The following is a 26,092-nucleotide window of genomic DNA, read 5'->3' as shown; positions in this document are numbered from 1 at the left end:
CATCATTGACAAACTCACCCAGCTATGTATCAACCCTTGTATCATTAGACGAGTCAGTAATTGCTCACTGATGGAACACATAGTCAAAATACAGTAGTCCACCTCCAACACCAGACCCTGTGGCATTCCACTGGGATCAGTGCTGGGACCTCTCCTTTTTGGAATCTACTTCTCCGAAGTACAAGCAAAAACGAAAGGTATGTGGCTGATAAGGTTTGCTGATGACTGCAAACTGGGAGTGGTCACAGAATCTCCAAATAATGTCAACATCCTACAAGAGGGTCTTAAACAAAAGATTGCTGCCAAAGTCATGACCTTAAATTCAGTGCAAAAAATGTTACATCATCCCCTTTCAGTAAGGGAGATGTTCCTGCTAAGTACCATGTAACAGCAACACCCTAAGTATGCACTCAGTGGTGAGAGGTCTGGGCACACAGGTTGACAACAATCTTACCTTTGATCACCATGTCTCCACAGTGGTGAAAAGGGCATTCTATACAACTCATCTCATATGTAAGGGCATTGCCTCCAGAAGAAAAGAAGTTATAACCTCCCTGTATTGTTCCCTCATCAGGCCAATAATTGAGAACAATGCTCCTTTTGGCATGTACCTTTCCAGGCACCTGCAGCAATTGGAGAAACCACAAATGTTCCTCACAAGGAAAATTCAAGGTCGTCGGCATCTGTCCTATGTGGATCGTCTGAAATCATGGTCACTTTATTCTGTTTCATACAGACTACTCAGACGTGATCTCTGCTTTGCACAGAAGCCAATCTCTGACCCTGCTTTATTGGTAACGCTGCATATCCGCAAGTCAAATGGTACACGGGTTACTCGCTCTAAAGACCTTAACCTAGTATGTGACATTAATAGAACCTGCTGGAGGGACAGATTTGTCTTCCAGAGGTTACCACACCTTTGGAACAGACTCCCACTTCATGTCAGAGTACCTCATTGGCCCTCTTCAAACACAATCTGGACAATTGGATGGTTAACTGTAAATTCACCCCAGGGATTCCACCTGTATCCCTCTTGGACATGGGTATTAGGTGCTAATCGTGGAAGCAAGGTTAGAACTTGGCTAGGCTTGTAAAGGCCCTAAGGTCATTAGCCTAGTAACTTCCTATGATCCTATGACAGAGACACTGTTTAAAAACATCTAGATCAGTCTAACATATGAACTAGAACCTCTCAGCTTTTGATTTAAAGGCAGACTGTGACCTTAAGCCCTAAAAAGAAATTTCAGAGTCCTTATAGGTAATATAATAAAACAAGCTCCGTTACCAAGGCACTTTTATTAACTCCTGTAACTGCCTAACTGACCTGAATTAACAGTCTATCCCCACTTACACAAGTCCAAAACAGGATCTTTTGCGGCTGATTTACATATTAGAATATGCTTTCTTCTTTCTACACTTACAAGTTTGAGTGGGGGAAAAATTCGGCAAGCCAGAATCCAGATAAGAAAATCACTTTTGACGTGGTTCAGCATCTTCAAAAATCATTAGGACATCACAACACTGCACACATCTGTGCAGGTTATAGTTTCACTTCTGAACTACAATACATTTTCACAGAAGCAAACACAACTGTATACTGTATAACGCATTTTCTTTCACATCTGATATTTTACAGAAAAGCGAAGTATAATGCAACTTCTTTTAGTTTTGTCTTTAACATATAAAATGCATAAATCATTAGATGCATCTTTGATTCAGCTTAGTTTACTTCTCATGCATATTTCTTTTGAAAGAACAGCAACATTTTATCAACTTACTACAACTTTTTCTGACAATACTGGTCTGGAGTAAAAACAGACTGTTAGGCGGTAAGGTTAGTAAAATCTAAATCTTGGCAATGCAGAGGAAGGTAATTAATATATCTGCATTCACCCAGTTATTTGCAACTCTACTATCACTGCAAACCTTACGAAACTTCCCTACAAGTTTTTTTTCATAGTCGACTCTACAAATTTATAGGTAGAAAAAGGGCTGCATTTCTTTCCCTCTGTGCTTTACACTTTTGACAAAAGGTGTTTTCAAATATGCTTGCCCAGATGAAACATGGGTGTTTGCATGAAAAAGTACAGTTTTGTACCTACCATAAATGTAGATGTTTGAGTGTTGACACTGCTGCAGTCATTACACTTGGGTTATCCTGCCATCAGGTGGTCCCGCAGTCGGCCAGAGTTCCAAAGTCTTGGTCCGGCATCGGTTGCTGTTGCCTCCTCCCTGACGTCAGTGCGACAGGGGTATACAAGATGCAGCAGACACCATTTTCTTCAGTTTTTCTTGCCCCAGATGTCAGGTGCCCCCAAATAGGTAGGCAATTCAAATTGCCAGTAAACAATACAAAAGAAAAGCAAACAATTTTTAGGTAACTCCCCATAGGTAAAAAGGGTAGATGTCCTAGGTAAGTACCAAAAAGTAAGAGGGGAAGGAGGGAGGGTAAGCTGGACTGCAGCAGTGTCAACACTCGAGCATCTACATTTATGGTAGGCACAAAACTGTACTATGTTCATCGTGTTACACTGCTGCAGTCATTACACTTGGGTGGAATCCCAAAGCTGAGGTAGGGAGGCTGGATCTATAAGGCATTAGGGGTGGCTATAAGGCCCTGCAGTACAGCAGTGGCGAAGCCAGCTCTGGATTTGGAGTATAAAGGCAAATGGTAATGTTTGGTGAAGGTATGCACAGAACTCCATGTTGCTACTTCCAAAATATCCTTGGTAGGTACTCCTCTGAGGTAGGCAGTTGAAATGGCTGTTGTCCTGGTGGAGTGAGATCTAATGCTGCTAGGTACAGGTTTCCCATGGTGGGTATAGCAGAAACGTATGCAGTGTCCTATCCATTTTGAAATAGTCTGCTTTGAAATGGCTTTTCCCTGTGCTCCTGCAGCGTATGCTACCAATAATTGCTCAGATCTTCTGAAAGCTTTGGTTTTGTCCAAGTAGAAGCGTAACTGTCTGTGAATGTCCAAAGAATATAGAAATTCCTCCCCTTTGTTCTGTGGTTTTGGATAAAAGGTTGGCAAGTGAATAGTTTGGTTCAGAGCCACACTTGATACCACCTTTGGCATAAACGTAGGGTCAGTTCTTAAAGACACCCTGTCCTGGTGGAAGATGAGGAAAGGTTCCACTGCCATTAGTGCCTGTTAATTCTGAAACTCTTCGTGCTGATGCAATTGCCAGTAGCAGAGCAGTTTTCCAAGAGATGTACTTTATTTCTGCTGTGTTAGCTGGCTCAAAAGGAAATAGAGTTAATTTTTCCAAAACAAAGTTGAGGTCCCAAGTTGGTGTAGGTGCTCTACGGGGAGGTCTTATGTTTTTAGTCCCTCTGAGGTATTGTTTGAGCAAAGGATTAGAAAAAATTGGTGGATCCGTGTTGTAATGAGCAGAGATAGCTGAGGCGTGGATCTTGATGGATGAAAGAGAGAGGCCCTTGTCCAGCATCTCAGTTAAGTATTGCAGTATCTGAGGAATGTTTGGGACAATAGGGTCAAGGCTGTGCGCTTGGTTCCAGGCACAGAATCTCTTCCATTTATCCAAGTATGCTTTCCTAGTGCTAGGCCTTCTGGCCTCCAGAATGACATCCATAACAACTTTGAAGAGAGGCATTGCTTGCTTGACTAGGGAATTTTCCATGCAGCTAGGTTTAAGGTCTTTAGCTGGCTGCGAAGTATCTGATTGTTGTGCTGTGTCAGCAACTCTGGGATTTGAGGCAAAATCCAGGGTGGTTCTTGTGCTAATTTCTTTAAGATTAGGTACCAGTGCTGGGGTGGCAGTCTGGTGCAATCAGTATCATTTTTGGCTCTTCCTGCCTGGCTTTTATGAGTACCTTTGGGAGGAGAGGTAAAGGAGGGAAAGCATATACTTGTAGTTTTTTTCCAGCTGAATGAGAGGGCATCCACTTTCCATGCTTGTGGACGGTAGCTCCTTGTGCAGAATTTCTGTAATTGGCAGTTCTTTGGGGAAGCAAACAGATCTATGTCTGGGCTCCACCATTTTTGTGTTATCATTCTGAATATTTGTGGATTCAGTTTCCATTCGTGTGGGTCTATAATGTTTCTTCTTAGGTCTGCCAGTGTGTTTTTCTCTTCTGGCAGGAATTGTGCTTTCAGATTAACTTGGTAGTTTAGAGCCGTGTTCCACAAGGTCATGGCTTGTCTGCAGAGGGGGTAGGAGTGTGTGCCCCCTTGCTTATTTTTGTACCACATAACTGTGGTGCCTGTCTGTCTTTACTAGTAATTGTCCTGGATGCAGTAGGTCCTTGAAAGCTATAATAGTATTTTGTACAGCTAGCATCTCTTTTTGATTTATGTGGAGATGTCTTTGCTCTGTGGGCCACTCGCCCTGGATACATTTTCCTGCCATGTGTGCTCCCCAGGCGTAATCCGATGCATCTGTTGTCACTGTTTGCCTGGCTGTGGGTTGAGTGAAAGGCTGTCCCTTGCTCAGGTGACAAGCTTGTGCCCACCATCGAAACTCCTGTTGCAGGCAAGGAATTAGTGGTATAACTGTTTCCAAACTTTGACAGTGTTGAGACCATATGCTCTTTAGGTACCATTGTAGTTTCCTCATATGCAGTTTGGCATATGGAATTAGTAGTATGCAAGATGCCATGTAGCCCAAGGCCTGCAGAATTTTTCTTGCAGGGAGTTGGGTCTTTGTTGCCATTAATTGAAAATATTGATTCAGTCGTCCTTGCTTGTCTGGCGTGAGATAAGCCATCTGGGCCGTTGTGTTCAAGCTGGCACCCAGGAATATTATCTGTTGTGAGGGCACTAGTTTTGATTTCTTTTTGTTTACTGTGTACCCCAGGCAACTTAATAACTTTTTTACGTACGCCAGATGCTTTAGTAGAATGTCCTTGCTCTCTGCTTGAATCAGGCAGTCGTCCAGGTATGGCTAAATTTGAATTCCTTTTTGCCTGTAAAATGCAATTACTGCTGCCAGGCACTTTGTGAAGACCCTGGGCCCAGTAGATAAGCCAAAGAACAGTGCAGAGAATTGATAGTGCATTGAACCAGCTAGAAATCCGAGGTATCTTCTGCAGTTTTGTCTGATAGGGACATGCAGGTATGCCTCTTTGAGGTCCAATGTCACGAGCCAAGCTTTTTTGCCCAGCTTGGGAAGAAGCTGCTGTAGTGCCAAAATCTTGAATTTCGGTACATCCAGGTAAGTGTTTAGTGTAGAAAGGTCCAGAATGGGTCTCCAGGCTTTGTCCTTTCTGGGAACCAAAAAGAGTCTTGAGTAAAATCCTTGACCTTGTTCCTGTGGTGGTACTTTTTGAATAGCTCTCAAGACAGGTTCAGTGCAAACTTCTCCCCCCCTTCCCTCCCAAACGTGCAAATGACTATCCCAACAAAGTGTAGCCCCCCTGACATCACAGATGCACAAATGAGAGCCGCCCTCTCCAAAGCAAAACACAGCATCTATGGGACTGGACGGTGTACCTGACTGCGTTTTACACGAGCTCCAAGAAGAACTGAACCCTCACTTAAAATCACTGTTCAGTCTCAGCCTTACAACAGGATATGTACCCAAAGATTAGCATACAGCAACAGTGGTCCCACTCCATAAAGGTGGTGCCACAACGGACCCCGGTAACTATCACCCTATAAGCCTGACTAGTCTGGTCTGCAAAGCTATGGAGCGTATCATCATGGAACTCATAAACAAAGACATTGGGAACCTCCAAACACTGGATCCTACCCAATTCAGCTTTGTTAAGGGCAGATCATGCCTCTTGAACCTGGTCGACTTCTTTGAAACAGTCACCAAGGTCATAGATGAAGGGAAGGTAGTCCACACAGCCTACCTTGACCTCACAAAAGCCTTCTACACAATACCCCACTCGGGCATCATAAACAAGCTCACCAGCTTAAATATCAACCCCTATGTCACAAGATGGGTTGCAAACTGGCTTAGGGATAGAACCCACATGGTCAGAACTGCAGCTGCCATGTCAGACTCTAAACCAGTTACAAGTGGCGTCCCACAAGGCTCAGTCCTGGGACCTCTCTTGTTCGGTATATATTTCTCTGAGGTACAGGCTAACACAGGAGGACTTTGGCTGACAAAGTTCCCAGACGACTGCAAACTGGGGGCCATAATCGACTCGCCGACTGACACAAGCATCCTCCAAAATGGTCTCACAGAGATGGATAACTGGTGCCAGAGCCATGGTCTGAAGCTAAATGCCAAAAAGTGCATAGTCATCCCCTCTGGGAAAAACAAAGTGCCCACATATTACCACATAGGTGGTAATCCATTAAGTACGGTAGTAGTAATTAGGGATCTGGGGACCCAAGTAGATAGTAATCTTTTCTTTGACAATCACATTGCCAAAGTGGTTAGAAGGACCTTCTATATAGCCCACCTTATCATGAAAGGGTTCTCATCTAGATCAAGAGAGGTCATTGTGCCCCTCTACTCATCAGGCTCATAATTGAATACAATGCCCCATTTGGGATGTACCTTACCAGACACCTGCAACAACTAGAAAGACCCCAAAAGTACCTCACCAAGAGGATTAAGGGACTCAAGCAGATGCCCTATGCAGTTAGACTAAAGAAACTCCAGCTGTACTCAGTTGCTTACCGCCTACTCAGAGGCGATCTGTGCCTGACATATAAAGCCATGTCCAACCCAGAATTAATGGACATGCTCCACCTCAGGAAATCCAAATCCCTTAGAGCTACACACTCCAGTGACTTAAACCTCAGCACAGAAATAAATAGGACATGCTGGAGAGACAGATTCATATCGCAGAGGCTCCCCTCACTCTGGAACAAAATCCCAATCCATGTTAGGCAGAGCCCCTCAATGACCCTCTTCAAGAAGAATCTTGACGATTGGATGGAAGACCATAGATTTACCCCTGGGATCTCCTCTGTCTCACTGCTAGACAGGGGGCACTTTAAACTAACCTTAAATGGGCCATCTTCTGTGACCTACTATACTGGGGCACAGTCATCTAATCTAAAAGGGTGGCAAAAGCCAAACACACTCTGGCTAGGCTTGTAAATGCCCTACGGCAGATAGCCTAGTATCTACCTATGAAACTATGTCCATGAGTGCTATAATTTGTCTTTGAGCCTCTGCCCATTGATTTGGTGGCAGATTTGGCATTCCTTTTAGCCTTGGCAGGGTGTGAAAATGGAACCTGTAACCTTGAGATACAATGCTGAGAACCCATTTGTCTTTGGTGGTGCAATGCCAGTTGTGAAAGTGCCAGTTTTCCTCCTAAGGGGGCTGCCAAGAGAGAACTGTTTGGCAGCTGTAGTGGAAAGTCATTGAGTCTGTTTTTTATAAGGTTGAGGGCCTGTCTTCTCCTTTCTGGCCTGGTGTGCCCCACTGTCGAGGCCTGCAAGGGCCTTGTGTCTGACCTCTACCTCTTGGACGTCTGTATCTGCTCCTTTGAGGTCTGTCTGTGACTGGAAAGGACCAATTCTTTGTTGGCCAATTTCTGCTAAAACGAGGAGGCTGAACCTGTAAGAAATCTTTCACCGTTTGCATAGATTTTACCTCATCTTCCATCTTCTTTAATACCTCCTCTGCCTTAACTCCAAGCAGCACATTCCACTGCAAAGGTGCATCCAATAATTTTACCTTAACATGATCTGGTAACGTATGTTCTTTTAACCAAGCATGCCTTCTAATGACAGAGCCTGTAACTGCTGCTCTACAGGAGGCCTCTAAGGAGTCAAACCCACATTGCAAAGTATGTTTTCCCACTTGTTCAGCAGCATGCAATAAATCCTGCATTTCTTTTAAGTTAGGAGGATCTGAATCTGGAAGCATCTTTTGTTTCAACTGAGACATCAAAAATTGCTGATATTTTAGCATGTGAAACTGGCAATTCAAGGCTCTCATTGCTAAAGTTGCAGACGTATATACCTTCTTTCCCCATCTGTCTAAAGCTCTGGAATCTCTGTCAGAGGGAACTGGGTTTTTTGCTGATGAGGCCTTAATCCCTTTGGGTCCCTGAGAAATAGTTTCAGGGTCAGCAACAGGGCTTTTGTACAGAAATTTGTGAGAGTCAGGGACTCTAATATCTATCAGGTTTAACTGGGGCTGGGGTTAAGGAGTCAGGGTTCAAACTGGATTCAGTGTACACATCATCCACAATGTCTGGAACTGGCGGGATAGCAAGGGGTCTGTGTTGAAGCAATAAAAGGAAGTCTTTGAGCCTTTTCTTGGATTCTGAGTAATCCTGACCTTCCCAATGGAAATGCTCCCTCATGGTATGTAAGGTCTCCCCCCAAAGGAGTAATCCTCAGGTGGAGAGGCTGACGGAATTGATTCCTCAGCATCAGAATCCTCATAAGGGGGTAAAGAATATCCTAGGTCCGAGGAAGAGTCAGAGGAAATGGACACCTGGTCAGAAGATTAATAGTCTGCATCCTGTCTGGGCCTTTTATCAGGAGGGGGATGGGACCCCCTGATCAGGGTGATTAGGTCCTCGGCCATTTTTAGTATTTGTTTCTTAGGCATGGAAGCCTGTCCTGGAGAGAGTTGTGTCCGTTTCTTTGCTTTTAAGGGGGGCTTAGACTTAACAGAGGGTTTAATGGTTAACTGGGTAGGTCTGAAAACACCCTCTGTAACTATGGATTGCTCAGCTACTTCGATTCCCTCTATAGGTTTAGGATCGGTAAGCTGAAGGCCTAGTGCGTCCGAAGGCCCAGCCAGCTCCACGTGGGAGTCGGATGCGGTCTGTGGTTCTGTGGAAGCGGTCGTCAGGGGCTGTGTAGGCGCCTCGCTGAAAACCAGAGAACCGGCGACAGGCCTAGAAGAGGCCTCGTCGTCAGTTTTGGGCCTCGGATGCCTGTCCCTGTCCTTGCGCTTTTTATGCATTGCGGTCGTCGGAATTTCAGACGGCATGGTGTAATTGAATTTTCTACCAAAATAATGTTGGGCAAAATCAGACAGACATTTAATAGTGCGCTTGTTAAACCTAGCACAAAACCGACAACCAGTGACGTCGTGGTCACGGCCTAGGCATGGAATACAATAGGAGTGAAAATCCTTATGAGGTATTTGCTTCCCACAAGAAATACAGTTATTAACTTTTACTGACATTGGTCTGAGGCAAGAAAAAGTTTCCCCAACGGGGTACTTAGCTTTTTTAGAAGACTTCGGTTCTGGATTCGGAATGAAAATCTCAGGAGTCGGCCGACCGGCACTTGCGAACTGCTTCTGCTTCAGGCACTGCGCGGCAAGAAAGACTGAAGAAAATGGCATCGGCTGCATCTTATATACCCCTGTCGCACTGACGTCAGGGAGGAGGTGACAGCAACCGACGCCGGACCAAGACTTTGGAACTCTGGCCGACTGCGGGACCGCCTGACGGCAGGATAACCCAAGTGTAATGACTGCAGCAGTGTAACATGATGAACATCTGTTTTTAACCATTTCACTCCTGATACTAATATTCTATACTTTTTTGTTACTGGATGGGAGCCTTCCAGTTAATGTGCCAATCTTGTAATGAAACAACCAGGACAGTGCTACAGCTCATCAATAAAAAAGCTAAAATGGAACCAAGTCATAGAACCTTATTTAAAAATAAGATCTGTTCTACATAATCAAACCTCCTACTCAACCCCAAGAAAACTAAGCTCATAGGTTCGTAGGTGTATACTAGGCTAACTTAAAAGCCTAGCCGTGCAACCCAAATGTGACACATGAATTTGATTTATAACAGGAGACTGACTGACTGCTTTTGTCCAGAGACATAGAAGTCTGATGAGGGATGAATATCCGATTCCCCCATCCACTGGTCCAACTTGCACTTAAATAGAGATTGGGAGGAACTCTGCTTCACATGGGGAGTCTGTCTAGAGAATGAGAACTCTCTGAGAAACATACGTCTCTCCAATACGCCCTATTTATGTTGCATGCAAAATGTATGTCTTAATCTAGTAGTTCTGATGCGGTTTAGTTTGGAGATGTGCATAACATTTATCAAAACAGGATCCAGGGATGCCCTGTACACCAGGCAAAGATCACCTCTCAGATGTCTGTGCAATACCAAGTAAACAGACAGGGCCTTGAGGCAGTCAGCATAGGACATTGATTTACTCCCGCTATTCTTCTGATAAGGAACCTTTGTGGATGTTCCAGTTGCTACATGCAGCATACCGAACTCAGGTGCATACTGAACGGGGCATTATACTCTATGATGGGCCTGATGAGGGCCATGTACAGTATGATGACCTCTCTGGACCTAGATGATGTGCCCTTGCTTAGAAGTTGGGCAACACAGAAGGATTTTCTTTCTACCTTAGACACATGTTAGTCGAAGGCTAGGTTACTATCTACAAGAGTTCACGGTTTCCTGACTAGGGAATCTACTGTTAAGGGTGTTTTATCGATGAAGTAGTTACCTGGGGGTGGCAGATTTCCCAGATGGTACTATAATGCATTTCTCTGCATTAAATTTTAAATTATGGCTTTGGCACCAAGCATGTGTCTGTTGCTAGACCTTCCTGAAGGGTATTCTCATCTTGGGGGAATTCAATGACTGCTCCCATTTTGCAATCATCTACGAACTTGGTAAGCCAGGGGCCTTTGAAATTGGCTTTGACATCTGAAAAGTAGATGCCAAAGAGAAGTGGGCCTAGCACAGATCCTTGGAGGACTCCACAGGTGACCAGTCTCTTTCTGGAGGTGGTCCCACCAATTCTAATCTCCTGGGTCCTATCAGTGAGTCAGCTAGCTATCCAGTGTATTATAAAGGGGGGGAGGTTGTGCCTAGTTCTGCAAGCCTGACAATGCCAGAGTGGGGTATTGCATCAAATGTGTTAGCTAGATCTAGGTAGGCAGTATGCACTGTTTTCCCCTCATCTATTACCTTATTGACCTTTCCAAAGAAGTCTACCAAATTCAGTAAGGGTTGTCACCTCACAGCAAGAGGTTCTCTGGTTCAAGTCTTGGATGGGATGCCTTCTGTATACAGTCTGCTTGTCATCCCTGCGTTCGTGTGGGTTTCCTCCAGGTGCTGCAGTTTCCTCTCACATTACAAAGGCATGCATCTGGAGTGTTTCTCCCCAGGCCTTTGCTGAAAATTGACTCATTCCAAGTTGGACTTTTCCGGTAAACACATGTTAAATAAATAAATAAATCTGACAAAGCCAAACTGGGAAGGATCCAGTGTTTGGAAGTTTCTTATGTCCTTGTTAATTTCCATGTTAATTCTTTCCATGGCTTTGCAAATAAGACTAATGAGTCTACAGTTTCCAGGATCTGTTGAATGTCCTCCCTTATGAAGGGGGATGACCGTCACAGTCCTCCATTCATGTGGTGGAAAGCCTGTTTTAAGACTATAGTTAAATAATGACTTCAGGGGTCCTGATAAGTCATAGTTCAGACTATTCAGAAAGCATCCTGAGATGTTGCTGAGGCCCACTGAGGCCATATTACTGGCTTTAGTGAGTGCAACCAATACATGCTGACTAGTTATAACTGGAGATGTTACGTTTGAGGATATTATACGGGATGAGAAGGGGGATAAATTGGGAACTAAAGTTGACTGCTAACAGGTTTGCAATAACATTTTTATTAGCCAGGACTTTCAGTGCAAGCCTGCTGCCACCACACTGTCTGGTAAGTGACTTACTCAGAGTCACACAGCAGGCAAACAGAGAATGAAGGAATCAAACCCAAGACTTCACAATGAAACCTGTTAGCAGCTCCTCTGTGCTAAACTGCCAGACAGTACTCAAAATGATGCAGTATTCTATTTCGGCTACATCCAAGGTGTTATCGCTTCATAGTCCTAATGCCTGCAGTCTTCTTACCTTTCCCAGACTTGTGATACTGGTCTGAATTAGTCTTAAATAAATATAAACCCAGCAGACATATCAAACTTCCCATCCAGGTTCCACACCTTATCTTTGACATCTTTAAAGTTTGTCATGCTCTCTTCAGAGATATTTTCTTCATCCAACTACTTGTCACAGATCCTGTCCCACCACAGGATTTTTAGTTCATATTAGAAAGTTAACCGTTCCTTACTCTAAGCCTGCTGCCAACGCAAAATTTAAGTTCACATCTTAGAAGACGTTTCCTGGTAGCAATTACTTCTGCAGGAATGATCCTGATATTCAGGCTTTATTCATAAATCCTCTACACCTGGCCTACAATATGGACAATATTAATGTAAGTTATTTCTACTTTACACCTCAGGTAGCCACTAAGGCAAACCTTAGCCAATTCATCTATCAATACATTAATCTGCCTTTTTTCTTTGCAAACTCTTCAGAGATGAATAAATGTTATACTGCACAGATGTCCCAGGACATCTCACATTTTAACAGAACAATACCACATCGATCAGGAAAATACCAAGCTCTTATTTCTGTAATACAAATGGGTTCCAAAGCTACAAAAACTACTTAATATCAAATTCTGTTATTAAAAATTACAACAAAATGCAGACACCCATGTCTAAAATATATTCAAATCAGAGCAATGGCTACTTCTCTGGTATTTTTCAGAAATGTATCCTTAGATGATGTTTGTGCAAGTGTTGTATGAGCTTCACAAAACAGTTTTGCAAGACACTATGAAGCTGAATGTAATCATTATGGCTGTGTCTTTCTCTGGAGTCTCACTGATCAGGCGTATTCTCCTGTGATGACCACAAAGGAAAAAAAAACCTTGAAGCTCTCCTATGTTGATGAGGATGGAACTCTACATACCACTTAAAATTATATACTACCATAATGAGCAGAGAGAATGAGCAGGTTTCATCCTTATCAATACACCCCCCCAAAGATTACATGGTCTGGAAGACAAGATTGTGATTTTTTTCTGTCTGTATCGTGCTCTACTTTTGCCAGAATATCTGACATGGAGAGGAGACTAGCCTATACAGCATTACAGGTAAGATAAGGGCCTAGAAGAGTGGGAAAGTTTTACATATCAAGATGACCAAAAGACTGTTTCAGTCATACTGGTTTGAGGAGGCTGGACATGATCATTGAGACGTATGATTAAATCAAACATTCTATTAGCCATAGTAAAATACACATTATATGAGGTTAGATACGATGGTATACCATATATCCATTAAGCTCACAGTATGAATTTATGTATAGGACTTATAGAAACAAATATGTAGTGCAACAGAGTAGTACATTTTCCTACGATAAAAGTTATGAAAAGAAAATTCTGTGAAGAAAAAAAAATATGATGGAATGGAACAGGATGATGCCAATATAGAAGTGTGTGTGGGTGGGTCTACTTCAATTGACTGACACCCAAATGACTGACACCCAATTGACCTAAATTTCATTTGACCTAAAACTCATCTGACTGACTCCCATTTCATGACATTTAAGACAGACTTGTTGTGGGTTTTCCTTAACCTGTGATTTGCTTGTGATAAAAACAATTAGTGTAACTTACAGTGCTGACTGTTAGAATTCTGATAGTCATGTAGAAAGTAGTGTTGTAGTGTTTCTAAATGTGTTTTTTTATTTACATTTTTATGGGAAGTATCTAAAGTAATTTGGCGAATGTTTTGTGCGTTCCCAACAGTAGTGGAAGTGTGTACAGTACTGCAAGGCAAGTTAAAGGTATGTGCCCTTTTCCTCACTGTAGTGTGATCCCGGAGTTAGCATATATAATTGGGGAGGGTACAGCCCCCCACATTGGGAGGTGTGGGAGGCACAGCCCCCCCATCTAGTTTGGTTGTACATTGTAACGTTTCTGTTATGAGGGTTAGTAAGTAGTTTTTAAGTTCTGGAAAGGGTTAGTTATTGGTGTTCTAAGTGTGCTTGTCTATGGTTTTAGATTTAGTATGTTGAAATTCAACACTGTCAGCTGTCGGTGAAATGGGAGTCAGTCAACTGAGTTTTAGGTCAAATGAAATTTAGGTCAATTGGGTGTCAGTCAAATGAGATTTAGGTTAACTGAAGTAGACCTGTGTGTGTATGTGCATATCCACCAGAGCTTGTCTATCTGTGTGAAGCATACACTTTTGAGGCCCACTGGTGAAGCAATTTATACCACCTACTTTAGAACTCAATGGCTCATTTTCACTCCATAGGGCTGCATTCAAACTGCAATAAAATTCTACTGTAAAAGTGTGAAGGCACTTAACAATACAGTACATGTCTTTAAATCTCTCAAAATTATTGGCAAAACTCAGCAGTCAACTAATCCTGACAAAACAGGCTGCAAGACAATTAGCTGTGGATAAGTCTGGTACACTTGGCAGTCTTGCAATTCCCTCAACCCCCATTTACTTTCCATGCATCTCAGCAAGTTATAGTTCAGTGTTCATTACCCACAGCTGCAACTGGTGTCCAAGAGAATGTGGGTAGTTGTCAAAGGAAAAAAAAACTGCCCCAATCCTACTATCTTACTGAAATGTAGTGATAATTTTATTTTATTGTTGGAAAAATGTTGCAAGTCTGAAAAGAAGAAAGCATTAGAGCTGATTTTCTAGTAATTTGACAGTCGAGCTGAAAATTATTAAATGTGAACACTGCCAAATTATTCAAAGAAGCTAATGCACAATGGGTTTTTACAGTTTCTACAGACTAAGTGGAATATCTTAGGAAAATGATTCATATGAACTACAAATATATAGCACCTCACAATCAGGGCAGTCAGACAGGTTGCTGGAGAAGCATTATGATTATAGGGTCAATACAGAATGATTGTTTCCAGTCTTTCACAGAGTAGCAACTACTACTTACCTGCTTCATCCTTGCAGCTCCCCTATTAGAGTACAAAATAGCCCTCTCTTTTTGGAAGCAGTAGGGACAGATTCGAAGAGCTTCTGTGTAACAGGTTTCTGCTTCAGTATATGCTGTAAATGAATTATTAAACAGAATTTTAATTCAAATTGACAGTGGAACAAATCAGAATATGGTAGTATGTTTATGAGCTGTACTTTAAACTCTTTACCCATATGTAGCATTATAAAAAGAATACAAAAATACAAAGTAAAGTAGCATGTATCTAAAGACTGTACTCCTAGCCTTTGGATAAAATTATAAGATGCACAAAAATACAGTATTAAGAGAGGGAAATAAAAATTATGACTTGACATGACAAACGACAAAGGAAGTGTGTCCATATTGGTAAACTGTAAGACTACAAAGGCCATTTGGCAGCTGGACTTCCTCAGACAACTGTTTCATTCTTATGCCCACCACAGCACATGATCTGCTTCCAGTTTTTCAGTTCTTTGCTGGTGAACTAGAATTGCTCCCTTTGGCCAAGAGGAGCAGGTGACCCTCACAACAGGAAAACACATGAATACACAGTGTTCGTCAGTGCCTGCTGCAGAGTGACAGGAATGTCAGGGAACTAGCTAACTGCCCTTGCTCTGGCATTGGGATGTAAAACCTTACTAGAAGATAAGCAAATTTCTTTGGGCAGAGTGTGTAGCGTATATTACATAATTTCTAGTTTTAATCATGTTTGTGAATAGTTATAATACTTAATCAGCTGCTTAACCAAAGCTTTCACTTATGCCAATGTTTACCACCCTAACGAAGGTGGAGTTCTCATTACAGTTTATGTACCATTTCACCCCATGCCAACAAGCATGTATGCTGACATTGCTTTATATAATCTCTCCTTATGTGACCACTTATGCCAACCTGTTTATCATGGATATAGTTTTCTTGCTCAATACTTCTTTTGAGAACAATGCTTCAGCTGCCGGCACACTTGATTTTCAGATTACCTCGTTATGTTAGTGTACTGCCACCCTATTCACAATGGAAGTATTTCATCTTCAGCTGTTTACTCTTCTATGCTGTAACTATTGATACTAATTACTTTGATACATGTTACCTTCTAGTCTATGATGAATCTGTAATCTCTATATTTCAAATACTGTTTGTATTCACAAACTGCCGGCTATAATTTCTTTGTAAGTTTTTCTTTCATTAAATATGTTTATGGAGCTTTTCTCCCAAGGTCTCTACCGAAATAGAGTCTTGCATGACCCAGTCAGACCTGGCATTCATTTCAATTCAGCAGTCCTAAAAAAGGAATATGCCCTGGAAGCAGTATTGCAAAGTTTAGCTTGCAATGTTTGGCAAAGGTGCTGGGATTAGTTCAAGTAGTTGTTGTATAAATACCTACTCAAGCCCAGCTCTCAAGCATAAAAGAATAAAGCCCTCATTACTGCCAAAGCATCCAAAGACCAAATAGCAGCTCTGGAGCTGGAACAGCAAATCAGGGAAGGGTAGCAGTAAGCAGACAATGTTAAATCACCATCTTTAATGGTGGGAAAGATGAATCTGATCAGCCAATGACGATCATGCAGGAAAAGGCTGGAGGAGTTTAACAGCCAAAGCTGCAAAGACTTGGTCTTGATACTACCAAGCCAGTGATGGTAGCCTTCAATGGCATATGTGGAGTAGCAGCCATGCACATAGCATCACAGGAAATTACTAGGCTACCGACCAGGAGGTCATTTCAAGCCTAGCCATTTCATCCCAATGTAACACCATAGAAATGTTAGTTAATACCAATATTGCATTTAGTAATGGCTGCCCATGTCCAGGAGGGTTCTGGGCACTATTCCTGGTAAGAATTTATGGTGCCCCATCCACTCATCCAGGTTTCTCTTGAACAGTGTCATAGAGGTGCTCTGTTTCAGATATATAGGTAACCTATTCCAAAGACATGGCAGTCGGTGGGAGATAAATCTGTCCCTCCAGCATGTGCTATTTACGTCGCAGGCCGACATGGGTAGCCCTAGTCCTGTTTGATTTATGGATATGCAGCAAGTTCATCAGGCTTGGGTCTGAGCTTGCTCTGCAGGCCGGAATAAGTTTCCCCTAAGAAGGCTACATGATACACAGTATACTGACAGGGACTTTAGTCAATCTGTGTACGGCATGTGCTGGAGTCCCTTGATCTTCTTAGAAACCTCTGAGATCTTGCCAATTGCTACATATGCTTTGTATGGTACATGCCGAGCAGGGCATTATACTCAGTTATGGGCCAGATTAGTGCCAAGTATAGAGGGGTTATAACCTCATTTGTTCTCAAGGCGATGCCTTTACTAATCAAGTGTGCTACATAGAAAGCCTTCTTTACTACAGAAGACACATGGTGGTCAAAGTTAAGGTTGCAGTTAACTTGTGATCCCGGGTCCCTTACCACTTTGTAAGGCCCTAGGATATTGTTGTTGATTTGATAGTGTGAAGGGATATTGTTTGTGCTGAAGGGAATGATGATGCATTTCCTTGCATTCAGTTTGAGACCATGACTAAAACATCAGTCGTCAGTTTGCGCAAGTCCCTCCTGGAGTACAGTGACATCATTTGGGGATTCAATAATTGCACCCAGTTTGCAGTCGTCTGCAAACTTTGTCAGCCACAACCCCTTAGTTTTGACCTGAACTTCTGAGAAAGTATATACCAAATAGTAGGGGGCCCAGCATTGAACCCTTTTGACACCCTGCTGGTAACAGGTCAAGTGGTTGATGTGGAGTCACCCACTTTGATAGTGTTTGTCAGCCAGTTGGCAACCCATCTTACAACAAAGGGTTTTACATTCAGTTTGCTAAGTTTATTGGTAATGCCGGAGTGTGGAATTGTGTCAAAAGCCTTTGCCAAGTCAAGGTATGCTGCGTGCACAGATTTGCCCTGGTCACATTTCGAAAAAATCCACCAGATTTAACAGGCAGGATTTCCTCTTGAAGTGGAACTGGGTAGGGATCCAGGGTTGGGAGGTCACCTATGTCTTTATTTATGAGATCCATAATGATATGTTCCATGGCCTTACACATGAGGCTGGTCAGGCTTATGGATCTGTAATTCATTGGGTCCATTGCCAGGCTACTTTGTGGAGGGAGAATAACTACTGCTGTTCTACATTCTGTAGGAACAAAGCCTGTGGTTAAGACTATGATTGAAAAGGGTACTTAATGGTGATGCTAGTTCATGTTTTAGCCTGTTTAGAAGACAGCCTGGGATGCCATCTGGTCCCATAGAGGCTGTGTTTTTCTGCCTTGAACAAGGCTTTGATGACCTGTTCTTCAGATATGTTGGGAAGTTTGGGGGAAGGTTTGTGACAGGTTTGGAGGGGATAAGGGAGCAACATTTTCACCAAACCTATCCACTAGCAAGTTTGCTATCTCTGTGGGGTCAGGGTGTGTGATACCGTTAGTCACTAGTTCTGCACATGCTTGGGCCCTACCTTTTAGGCTACATAAGCATCTGTAAAAGGCCTTATGGTTATGCTTGGCTGTGCTTGCTATGTTTTTCTCAAAGAAGCCCTTAGAGGATTTCACAAGTTGTCTTATTTGCCTGTTGAGGAAGGTGCTTTTCCATTTCTGAGGTCTCACCTTTGTTTTCTTGGACAGCAAATTTTTGCATTCATTGTAAAGTTTGTAGATGCTGGATATCCACCATGGCGGTTTGTTTTTACTTGGGACTCAAAGTCTTTCGGCTTTTCCCGGTTAGGGGTCACCACAACAGAACTCCGGTCCGCTAATGATTGGCAGTAGATTTTTACGTACTGGCTTGCCAGGCCTAACGCACAACCTTCAACGAAGGAACGCCCATTCACACATGTCGCCACACAGAAGACTCTGGTTTTGATTATTTCTGGTACAGCCATGTCCACACACTTATGCAAGTGATTGTACAGGCTGTAATGTAAGCTTCGATGTAGTTACCACTTCCAGCTGGAGGTGAGGCTCAGAATGCATTTACACCTTCACTTAGGATGCTATAGTTTGTGTTGGTGAAGTTTTTTAGCCTGATTTCACCCACTGTAGAGTTCTGATGTTAGTGTCAGCTCGAAGGTGACTGAATTGTGTGACATGTTAGTAAGGACCAGATCTAGTATGTTTGTTCCTCTTGTTGAGGTATGAACAATTTGTTCCAAGGCATTTGAGTTAAACTCAAGGAACTTTTGCACTAGCAAATTAGGGCTAGCATAGGTTTCCCAGTTGATGGCGAGAATTGAAATCTCCCATAACCAGAGTGTTCAGTAATATCTAGATTGCCTCCAGTTTGCTCAAGTAGGCTTTGTGCGTGTTATGACCCATGGAGGGGGATCTATAATGGGCTATGACTTAAATAGGGGGTCTTACCCACTGTAACCTGAACTTGGAGTAACTCCATGAAGTTGTTCAGTCCAACTAGACGGGAGGTGAATTTATCTCTAATATAGACAGAAACACCGCCTCCTTTGGTTCTCACACATTCATTTTGCAGTCTGAAGATGTGGAAGGCATTATAGCCTTGGAAGGCCGGGGTACTCCCGAAGGCTTTGAACCTAGTTTCTGTGACTGCAGACATCTACATCTTCCAGAGATAGAAGTGCTTCCAGGGTGTGCAGTTTTTGGTTTAAGCTCAGAGCATTTAGCTGCATGACCCTTATTTTGTTACGGCTGGCAAATTCCACATCAGTATGTTTGAGATCTTGCCTAAAAAAGGCACTATGGGTAAGACAGGAGCCTTTGCCACCAGTCAAAAGCCAGAGGTAGAGGTACCAGGTGCAAACAGTCTCTGGCAAAGCAGCAATATGCTGACCATAGCTTCTTAGGTTGATAGGAACTGGATTTCCTTTGAAGTACACCAAAAACTAAGCCAATTATTGAAATCAATAATTTTTTTGTTTATACTGTGGCATCATTCTAGATGAGGGTAGTATGCTGCTCAAGGCTAGGGACATACCTGCCTGGGACACGTACTTAGAGAGCTCAATCATGTCTCTCTTCATATAGTCCAGAGTAAGGTACATCTCAGACTGTTCACTCCAACATGAACTACGACAGAATCATAATGGTACTTGTTGCTGAGATACCTGAGTGCATGCATGATCTGATGAATCCTGGCACCGCACAGACAGCTGACTGTGACTTTCTCCTTGTCCAACCCGGTGAGTGGGACATCCATGTGTCTCACTATTGAGCCTCCAATGACTAGAAAATTTGTTTTTTGAGTGCAACACCTTACGGGCTTGGTAGGTAAGACACTGGTGTTGCTATTTATCATTGGTGCTGTGGGAACTGTGCTAGTTGTAGAAATCTTATGTTTTGGGTGACTCGGTAGGTTTCTTGAGAGAACCTCCGTGCATGTTGATTTTTGTGTTAGATGCATTCTGTGTGTATGAGCAGTGGTACTATGTACATCTGTAGTGGGTGGTGGGTTGACAACATCTTCCATGTTACAGTTTTGAGTGTGAGACAGCATGGATTCAAGATTCTTGGTGTAGATACATCTCTCACAATTTGTACTAGAGTGAGTTATTAGTAGAGGGTTGTCAGTGTACATGAGGCAATAGCTACACTGACTCATGAGACGCAAATCAACAAGATTGGCAGGAGAAACAAGGGTGGTCCAATTGTCCATAATGGTAAGTTGACGACTTACAAGCAGAAACCTGCTCAAATGCAGGGCTTAAATACCAGAAACTAAAAGCTTGAAAAAAAACTTTAGAAAGGTCCAAAAGGACCAATGAGGATGCTTACTCCAAGCCCTAGACTAACCACCCTTCACTGGACAAGTTCCAGTCAGCACAATCCTCTCACTAGAGTGCAGAAAGGCCCCTTCCAATCCAAGATGGCCTGGAAAACATGCTCAGAAAGTACAGTTCTGTACACTTAACATAAATGTAGATGTTCGAGTGCATTCACCGTTGCAGTCCTGGCTGTTGGGACTTCCTGCTGTGAAATCCTGACAACCAGAGAAAACTGTTTTCACCTCTCAGGCTGGCGGATGCCCTTACCAATGTCAGTACTCTCAGGTTTAGAGAGAGCCAGCCTGCGTCATCACTTCAGTATTTTCTTGACCAGCATAGAAGGAGCCACCCCAAGTGTACCCTTGAAGGACCCGGTTAGTGTGGATCCAAGAAGGCCCCAAGTGTACCTAAGATGGGCCACGGCAGAGGGGATCCAAACCAGGGTTGTGAGATGCAGGGTCCTTGGATGATTGTAGCAGCCTACCCTAGTAGGCTGAGGGGGGGTAGGTGGGAGGGAAAGAAGACTGCAACAGTGAATACACTCAAACATCTACATTTATGGTAAGTGTACACAGCTGTATTATGTTCTTCGTGTTAAACTGTTGCAGTCCTGACTGTTGGGAAGATTCCCAAAGCTTTAGAGAGGGTGGAAGGAGATTAAGGAGAGGATCCCCTGCAGGACAGCAGATGCCAAACTTGCTCTTGACTTGGAAAAGGCTGCCTAGTGAAGGCACGCACAGAAGACCAAGTGGCTGCCTCCAAGATGTCCTTAGTGGGAAACCCTTTGAGGAACAATGCAGAAGTAGCCGTGGCTCTACTAGAGTGGGGTTTTTTTTGTTGTTTTTTTGCCATGATCGCTGTAACAGAAAGAGATGCAGTGGTAAAGCCACTTGAGAATAGTCTGTTTAGAAACTCGTTTTCCTTCCAAGCCTAAGGCAAAAGTAATGAACGGCTGGTCTGTTTTCCTTAATGGTTTAGTCCTGTCAGGGAAAAGCATAGCATCCTGTGTATATCCAATGAGTGCAGTAATCTTTACCCTCTGTTTTGAGGGTTGAGAAAGACGGTAGGTAGATGAATGGCCTGATTCAGTGACACAGTAACCACATTAGGCATGAAGGAAGGATTAGTTTGGAGGGAGACCCTGTCTTTATGGAAGATAATGAAAGGCTCCACTACCATTAGGGCCTGTATCTCTGAGACCCTCCTGACCAAAGTGATAGTCAGTAGTAGAGCTGTTTTCCAGGTCAGAAATTTTAAGGTGGCAGAGACTGGAGGCTCAAAAGGAGGCAAAGTTTACCTTTCTAGGACAAAGTTGAGGCCCCAAGGAGAGCTGGGTTTCCTCCTGGGAGGCCCAATGTGAAAAACTCCCCTAAGAAATTGTTTCAGCAAGGGGTGAGAATAAACTGGAGGATGACTAAGGATGTGGGCAGAGAAGGCCGAGGCATGTATCTTGATGGATGAATGAGAGACACCTTTCTCCACTATGTTGGACAGGTATTCCAGTATGTTAGGAATGTTAACAAAATTTGGCTGAAGCCAGTGCTTCTGGTACCAAATAGAGAATCCTTTCCATTTGGCTGAGTAAGATTTTCTGGTGCTAGGCCCTCTAGACTCTTAAAATGATCTGTACCTGCTGACTCAAGCTGGAGGTGCAGTAAGCTGCTGTGGAATAAACCAGGGTGAGAGTTGTAGAGTCAGAGTCTGAAGGTTGCGGTGCGCTGTCCCTCTCCTTGTTTTGGTGAGGAGATCCACCCTCTGTGGTAATACCAAAGGCTTTTGATTGGTGAGCTAGAGGAGGAGAGGGAACCCGTGCTACCTGGGCCAGTCTGGAGCTATCAAGATGGCCTTTGGGCCCTCGTCCTTGAGCTTCAGATGGACTAGAGGCAACAGGGGTAATAGTGGGAAGGCATAAATGAAGAGGTGTGTCCACGGGAAAGAGAAGGCATCTGTTCTTCATGCAGATGTCTGCCTTGTCCTGGTGCAGAACTTCTCCAGGCTAACGTTGTTCTTGTTGGCAAACATGTTCACTTGGGGATCTTCCCATTGCTTTGTTATTGTGTGGAAAATTTCTGGATGGAGATGCCATTCATGGGGGTCTGTCAGATTCCTGCTGAGGTGGTCTACCAGGGTATTCTTCTCACCCAGCAGGTATTGTACCATGATGTGCAGGCTTAGGGATTGTGCTGTCTCCTACATTTGCATGGCTAGATGGCAAAGGGGGTAGGAATGTGTGCCTCCTTGCCAGCTTATGTACCACAGGACTGCAGTATTGTCTGTTTGTACCACAAGGAACCCTGGATCCCATCTGTCCTTGAAAGCCATTAAACCATTTTGTACTGCCATGAGTTCTTTCCAATATATGTGCCACCTCCTGTGTTGAGCTGGCCATAATCCGTGAGTTTGGAGGCATTGGGTATGGGTTCCCCATGCTGTTTCTGAGGCATCTATTGTGAGGATTTGGCCCTGGGGCAAGAATCTAAAAGGTAGGTCCTGATTCTGGGCAAAAGCCTGTGCTCACCACGTGAACTCCAACTTCAGGCAAGGTATCAAGGGTATCTGGGCATCCACTGACACAGCTCTGGCACCACATGCTCTTCAGGTACCACTGCAGCTTTCTCATGTGCAGCCTGGCTAGGGGTACCATAAGAATACAGGATACCATGAACCCCAGTGCTCTGAGGAATTCTCTGGTTGTGACGCTCTGACTTTCCTGTATCTGTAGGAAGTAACTGGTTAAATAGGTGACCTTGTCTTGGGGGAGGAAGGCCCTCTGGAGGGAAGACTCCAGGAGAGCACCCAGAAATACTATGTTTAGATGGGACCAGGCTGGATTTCTTGAGGTTTAGAGTGAACCCTAGAGAAGTCAGGACATCTTGTGTGAATTTCAGATCTTTGCTGATCTTTGGAACATCTGCAGCTTGTATTAGGCAATCATCCAGGTAAGTGTAAATCTGGACCCCTTTAGGTTCATAGGTAGGTACTAGGCTAACGGCCCTAGGGCTACTTTCACAGTGTGGGTTCTGTCCGTGACCCAGTTGGCAACCCATCTTGTGACATAGGGATTTATACCTAGTTTAGTGAGCTTATCTATAATTCCAGAGTGGGGGGTGGTTTCGAAAGCCTTGGCGAGATCTAGATAAGCTGTGTGAACCATTTTACCCTCATCTATGGCTTTGGTGACTGCTTCAAAGAAGTCAGTCAGGTTTAGGAGACATGACCTGCCTTTTACAAATCCAAACTGGGTAGGGTCCAGAGTTTGGAGATTACCAATGCCTTTGTTTATGAGTTCCACAATGATACGTTCCATGGCCTTGCAGACCAGGCTCGTCAGGCTAATGGGGCAGTAGTTCCCGGGGTCCGTCATGGCTCCCCCTTTGTGGAGTGGGATAACCGTCGCGGTGTGCCATTCAGTGGGTACAAAGCCTGAGGTGAGGCTATGATTAAACATGGTACTTAGGTAGGGTGCCAGTTCATTCTGTAGTTCGTGTAGAACGCAGCCTGGGATATTGTCAGGTCCCATGGATGCTGTGTTCTTGGCTTTGGAGAGTGTGTTTTTTACCTGTGCAGCTGTGATTATAGGAACTTTGCATTCTTCCGGTATAGAGATGGGCTCTCTTAGGGGGTGAGAGGGGGGTAAAGTTAGCACTGAACCTATCTGCTAGGATGTTGGCAATATCAGTTGGTTCTGTATATTTAGTGCCATTGTGCTGTAACTCAAAGCAGATCTGAGTGTTCCCATTTAGATTCTTGACATAGCTATAGAATGCTTTGTGGTTGTCTTTAGAGTCAGTGGCAATTTTGTTTTCGTAACTAGCTTTGGAGGATTTTATGAGGGATCTCAGCTTCTTACTGAGGTTGACCAGGGAGTTCCTCCAGTCATGGGATTTTACTCTTTTTTGCAACAGTTTCTTTCTTCTGTTGTAGAGTTTGTTTATGGCAGAGGACCACCAGATTGGCTTCCTTTTTTTGGAGGAGAACATCTTGGTTCTATAAGGGATAGCATGATCCATGCACTCGTGTAAGTGCTTATAAAGTGCATTCGTGTAGGATTTGGCAGTCATACCTCTATTGTCCGTCTGCAAGGGTGTCATGAGGTTTGCCACTTCTGTCTTAAGAAGTGTGAAGTTGGCTTTGGAGAAGTTTTTTACGATGGTTTCCCTAATTGGGGGTGGGATGTGGATGTCTAGGCTGATTAGCTTGTGGTCGGATCTGACCAATGAGGAATTGACCTCTGGTGTGGAACACCGGTTTCCCATGTTGGTAATGACCAGGTCTAGGATATTGCTGCCCCTGGTGGGGGTGTGAATAAGTTGATCCAAGGCATTGGAATTTATGAATTCTAGAAAACGTTGAGCAAAAGAGTTGGTACATGAGTAGTTTTCCCAGTTAATGGTGGGGTAGTTGAAATCGCTCATTATTAGGGTGTTGGGTTGTACTCTAATACTTTCCAGTGTATCAAGAAATGAGGAGTGTGAATCCTGGGGCATGGAGGGAGGTCTGTATCAAGCTACAATTTGGATTGCGGTCTTGCCCAGAGTTAGTTGCAATTGGATAATCTCGGATGCATTATGCTGTGCAACTAGCCTGGAGGTGTAGATATCCTTAATGAATATGGACACGCCTCCGCCTTTAGTGCTTCTTTCTGGGTTAGGTGGCCGAAAGGAGTGGTATGAATTGAAGCCTGGTAATGCAGGGGTGCTCTCTGGAGCTTTGAACCAGGTCTGCAATAAGCAATAACTGGTGTCAAGCACTTTGTGAAAACCCTTGGAGCAGTAGACCACTCAAAGGGCAGAGCTGAAAACTGATAGTGACAGGAGCTTGCTCTGAAGATAAGAAAGCTTCTATGTGATTTTTGAATATGAATGTGTAAGCAGGCATCCTTTAGGTCTACTGAGACCATGAAAGCCTGAGGAGTTATCATGGGCAGTCATTTTTGAAGAGTCAGCATTTTGAATGTTGGTATCCTGAGGAACTGGTTTAAGCTGGACAGGTCCACAATAGGACGACAAGATCCTTTTTTTCTTAGGACTAGGAATAACACAAAGTAAAGACTTTGTTTTTGTTCCTCTGGAACTGGCTCCACCACTCCCTGAGAACACAGAATCTGTATATTTTCGACAGCCTTGAGTTTTTTTATTTTGGGGCACATGTGGGAAACCAGAGTATACTAAAGGCTCTTTGAAAATGAATTTGTTACCATTTGTCATAATGTTTAGAACCCACTGATCTGAAGTAATGTGGATCCAGTTTTGGAAGAAGACAGACAGTCTTCCTCCTAGTTTTGAGGTGGTGGTGGGAGGGTGGACTGGAGAGAGCGTCACAATTGCTCTGTGACTCGGGGCTGTGACCTAGAACTCCCTTGACTGAGTGTTTCAGTGGTCCATTGCCTAGATCTCTATTGGTGATGCCTTTGCCTTGAGACTCTGTCCTTCCAAGGCCTTCTCTGTTTACTCCTAGGCTGGGTAGGAAAAGACCAATGCTTGGCTGGAAAGCTCCTACTGAACCTAGGTGGTTGTACTTGCAGGAAAGTCCTTAACTGTTTGCATGGACTTTGCCTTGTCCTCCATCTTTCTGAGTACTGCTTCAGCTGTTGGTCCAAAAAGTCCGTCTTTGTCAAGGGGAGTGTCCAAAAGGTT

General features: G+C 43.6%; 1 protein-coding gene across 1 annotated transcript in view; it reads right to left on the bottom strand.

The window, feature by feature from the left end:
- Window positions 1-26,092, bottom strand: part of TTC1 (tetratricopeptide repeat domain 1) — a 721,040-nt gene that overhangs the window by 506,387 nt on the left and 188,561 nt on the right. Inside the window, exon 4 of the mRNA XM_044082285.1 lies at window positions 14,714-14,826. Within this exon, the coding sequence (XP_043938220.1) occupies window positions 14,714-14,826 (113 nt within the window). The remainder of the gene's footprint in view (window positions 1-14,713; window positions 14,827-26,092) is intronic.

This window comes from Protopterus annectens, chromosome 9.part0 (genome assembly GCF_019279795.1).
Source record: "Protopterus annectens isolate FY-2018-M chromosome 9.part0, PAN1.0, whole genome shotgun sequence".
Classification (NCBI taxonomy): Eukaryota; Metazoa; Chordata; order Ceratodontiformes; family Protopteridae; genus Protopterus; species Protopterus annectens.
This window is presented reverse-complemented; position numbering and strand designations above follow the sequence as displayed.